We start from the raw sequence: 4,425 nt of genomic DNA, 5'->3' as shown, positions 1-4,425 counted from the left end.
CCATCCCCCGCCCCGCCTGCAGCGCACTCAGCCGGGAGTCGGCAGGAGGCTCGGACTCTGAAGCCCAATTCATGGCCGGAAACCGGCGCAGCCGTGACCGCGGCGCCTGGACGTGAGGAGCCTTCCAAGCGGCCGGCGGGCTCAGACTCTGACGCTGCACGGAGCTTTCTTGCGCGAGCCCGGGCGAAGAGCCCACTCCTCGCGGCCATAGCGGAACGGTGCTCCCTCCGCCTCCGGTGCCTGCCTCCGGCCGGCCACCACCAAAGAGCGTTAAGCTGTTGTGCGCTCGTGCCTGAAAGGGACTGGGCTCCATGTGGCACCCCCAAGATTACGAGGAGACAGCTGAGTTTCCTGGAGTCTGGGACCTGGCAGAGCCTCGTTCTAAAGCTACTCCTCCGGCAAGCCTGGGAACGTCCCCGGGCCCTGTTGTCAGCGGGGACCCCAGGACTCCCGCCGCGCACCAGGTGGTGCTCGAGCTCGAGGGAGGCGGAGAGGCTCCCACCACAGCCCTTGTCCAGAGCTCCCAGAGCACCCAGAGCAGTGGGCGAGGCAGACACCTAACCAGGTCATCTTTTAAATGTTGGGGGGGACTATGAATGAGCTGTGTATGCTCAGATGCCTGGGCTCTGACCTAGCCTGGGAAGAAGAGTAGGGATGGCTTCCTGGAGGAGGTGACAGTCGTAAAGACTTGAGTGGAGGTTCCCAAGGAGAAAATAAGGCTTCCAGGCATTGAACAGTGGTGAGCCAAGGCAAAAAGAAAGAAGTGTGTGTGTCTGTATGTCTGTCTGTCTCCCATGTGGCTAGCCAAAGAGTAATCATTGGTAGATTTCACTTTGAAAAGAAAGATTGGAGAGGATGGGCTGTGCAGAGGGGGCCAGTAGAGGCCCATAGCCCTGTGAGGGAACCCTGAGGGGGCCAGCTCAGCTGAGCAGGGACAGCATGGTGGAGCAGAGAAGCTGGATTGCAGAAGTATCAAGGAATCCCATGGGCCAGCAAGGTGACTTCCAGGTTAAGGGGGCCATGGGGCAAGAAGAGAGGAGTGGTCATACTCGCCCATGGGAGTGTCTGAGTGTGGTCCTACATGCACACACACACACACACACACTTCTTCCAAAAACCTGTCTTAGGGTCCTTGAGTAGTGAAACCTGACTCACCCTGCATCTCAAAACCCTCTATGCCTCTAATTCTCATTCCTGCAAAATTCTACCATTCACTGGCTGAAATGTTGTAAGGAGAAGAGAAATAAATGATGAGTTTTATTAGTTTGGTTCCTACGGGGACTGTCTCCACCTTGAAAGGATGGTGCATGTGGTCTTGACCTGAAGTCCCTGTGGGTCAGGGACACTCCCAGGGTCCCCTGTTGTTGGGGGTTCTCCAGTGTGTTAGTACAGTGGGCATGTGATATACCCAGTTAGAAGTTTTTCTTTGATGTATGTTTTGCTAGGTGTAGGTAGCATGATTTCAGTGGAACAAGTATTAAGACCTCCTTCCAAGTATTAAGAAGACAACCCACTAACACATAGTTTTGGAGTGATTTCCATCAAGTTCCAGTTTGGATGATGAGGTTGGTGATGAGGTTCCTGTGGCTTGGCATCTGAGGATCATGACTCAAGGTGGATCTCATCTGAAGCTGTTGACCTGGGGCAACCTCACCTTCTGTCCTGGGTGCCTCCTTCCCCTCCAGCTTCCAGGGCGTGTAGTAGTCTGCCATCCCCATATGCTCATTCCCAGATGCTCACCCTGGGACAATCCACTCAGCCAAGCCAGTTTTCCTATTCAGGCTACAATCCCCTGAACACCCTTTGTGTGGTGACTGTAGGCACTCTGCTCAGCTCCTGTTCCTCACAGAGCTGGGAGGCAGGCCCAGAGACCACTGGGGACCTGTACAGACTCACCTTGAGGCAAAATGTGTTTAATCCTCTGCCACCTAAAGTTGGAGTTGCCAGGTTCCAGGGGCATTGGCTGTTAGTGGTGGCTTGCTCAGACTCATAAAGCCTTTAACAATTTATTGCTCCTGGCCCAGCTATCCCTGGCCCAACACCCTTATCCCTGATAGCCTCTGGGGCTGCAAATGCTGCCTCTCCAAAACCAGGGGAAGCAGCTCTACCCAATGAACAAGTTCACCCCTACTGCAAGAATTTAGCTGGAGAAGATAGATTAGCAATCTCTGGGTCATGTGACACACACCCACTTCAGAGAGAGAAAAACTGAGGCCCAGAGAAAGGCATCAGGTGAGTTGCTGGCAGGCCCAAGGCTCAGTCCTCTTGGTTTGCTCCTCACTACACAAAGGTGTATTCAAAGAAATTAAAACTGAGTCAGTAAATCTTTCTTTTACACAAGCTCAGACAGCACAGGTGACTGCTTTTTCTAAAGAGTTCTTCAGTTTTACTGATTCTAATTACTTTTATTTAGCACTTACCACATGCAGGTACTGTGCTCACCACCTGACATCTTACCAAGGAGGTGGTCATCCCATTTTACACACAAGGAAATGGAAGGAGGGTGCAAAAAGATAAACTGGGCTCATCAGGAATCTCAGCTGAAACAACACTGGAAGCTAGTAGTTGGCCACAGAAGCTGTAGGTGAAATGTCAAGGCAGAGAGAGGCCTCAGTGGTCTACTTGGAAGCCACAATCATTGTGACTTAAAGCTTTGTCATTCCAGAAATGCAGATCTTTCCTTTCTCCATTGCCTTCTTTCTCACCCCAGGCAAGAGCTGGACTAAGGAAAGGCCAGCTGGAGTCCTGGCCCTCCAAGTGACCTGCCTCCCAGGCACAATCCTGAGGAGCTGCCTGCCTGATGCGGAACCACCAGTGCCCAACCGCTGCAGAAGTGCCCCTCCTGAATCATGCGTCTCCAGGGAGGGCCCCAAAACTCTATCTTCCTCATTCCCTCCTCAGCAGAGAGCCTACCAGTGATATGGAAGATGATGCAGCCCAGGCCCTGCTGGCAGAGAAAGATCAAGTCCAAGCCTGGGGAATGCTCTGCAGGCTTTGGCATGGAACCCAGCTGGCCCTTGCACGCAGGGTAGAGGCCAACCCAGGTCTTGAGGTCAAGCCCCCAGGAAAGAGTCTGTAGGCATCTGGGGGGAAGGAGTCTTGTTGCCAGCCCCATCTGTCATTACAGGCTCCAGGGAACCCACTCTCTGCCAAGATCCAAGCTCAGGAAATCTCACTGCTGCCTTCCTCTCTTAACCCACTGGGTTTTTCCTTTTTTTAATTTTTTCTTGAAGACAGGGTCTTGGTCTGTCAGGCGAGCCAGGGGACATTGATGTGATCATGTCTCACTGTAGCCTACACCTCCTGGGCTCCAGCAATCCGCCCACCTCAGCCTCCTGAGTAGCTGAGACCACAGGCACATGTTACCATGCCCAGCTAATGTTTTTCATTTCTTGTAGAGATGGGGTTTCACCATGTTTCCCAGGCTGTCTTGAACTCCTAGACTCAAGCAATCCTCCTGCCTTAGCCTCCCAAAGTGCTGACATTACAGGCGTGAGCCACCACGCCAGCTTTGTTTTTTGTTTTTTGGTTTTTTTAACACCCTTGTTTATTGCTTTTTTCATCTGTTCTTCCAGCACTGCTTTGGCTCTTCAGTTGAATGTGAATTGTCTGTCTCTACTTTGTCTTCCTTACTACCCTTTCTTGCCAACCTCTTTCATGTTATTTTTAATGTTTCTCAGCTTGTATTTATTTTATTTGATCTTCTTTTATATTACTGTATTTTTTTAGTTTACTTTTACTCTTGGTAGCCTCATGGGTTTTTATTTTAAATTTCCCAGGCCAGCAATCTTTTGCATTGCTCATTCTATTAATTTGAGGCTTCTATTGATTCATTCCTTGGTTTTCCCGAGGTTAGGGAGAGGGAAAATTCCAGCACCAGCTTGCCTCAGCCACCAGGGCAAGACCCACTGTTATGCTCCTTTGCGCCCTTCCCATGGCACGGTGCAGACACCCATGGCGGGCAGCCCAGATGAGGGAGGGCTTCTGCGGGCCACAGCCATGCCCCATGGGCCAATGAGGAGAAAGGAAATCACACATCACGTGTCTGCCCTAGATAGGAAGGCCTCATCTTTCCAGGACAAGGACCTCTTTACTCCCATTATACAGTCAGGAAACTGGGACTCGGGACTGGGTCTTCAGTCTGCTTAGAATCAACTAGTCCAAAAAGTTACCTGTGTGGAAAATTGCTTCCTTTGCAAAAGCAAGGAACTCCAGAGGTCTCTTTCCAGGACCTAGGCTCTCCAGGCAGGGTGGGTGGCAGGACTGAACAGCAGCTCAGGCTCATCTGGGGCTCTCATGCTGACATCCAGGACTCCCCCTTGACCCCTTGGAATCCAGCAAGGTTCATCCCTTCCTTAGAACCCTGCAAAAGTCAGATAAGGCAAGCTGGAGTGTGCACAAAGGCATCTCCAAACACCAAGGGAG

The 4,425-nt window shown here is 51.7% G+C and overlaps 1 protein-coding gene across 1 annotated transcript in view; it reads right to left on the bottom strand.

The window, feature by feature from the left end:
• Positions 1-313, bottom strand: part of GRID1 (glutamate receptor, ionotropic, delta 1) — a 786,384-nt gene extending 786,071 nt beyond the window's left edge. Inside the window, exon 1 of the mRNA XM_011950437.1 lies at positions 28-313. Within this exon, the coding sequence (XP_011805827.1) occupies positions 28-313 (286 nt within the window). The remainder of the gene's footprint in view (positions 1-27) is intronic.
• Positions 314-4,425: the final 4,112 nt, after the last annotated feature.

Source organism: Colobus angolensis, unplaced genomic scaffold (genome assembly GCF_000951035.1).
Source record: "Colobus angolensis palliatus isolate OR3802 unplaced genomic scaffold, Cang.pa_1.0 Scaffold307, whole genome shotgun sequence".
NCBI lineage: Eukaryota > Metazoa > Chordata > Mammalia > Primates > Cercopithecidae > Colobus > Colobus angolensis.
Note: the sequence above shows the minus strand (reverse complement) of the source record. Positions and strands in the feature narration are given on the sequence as shown.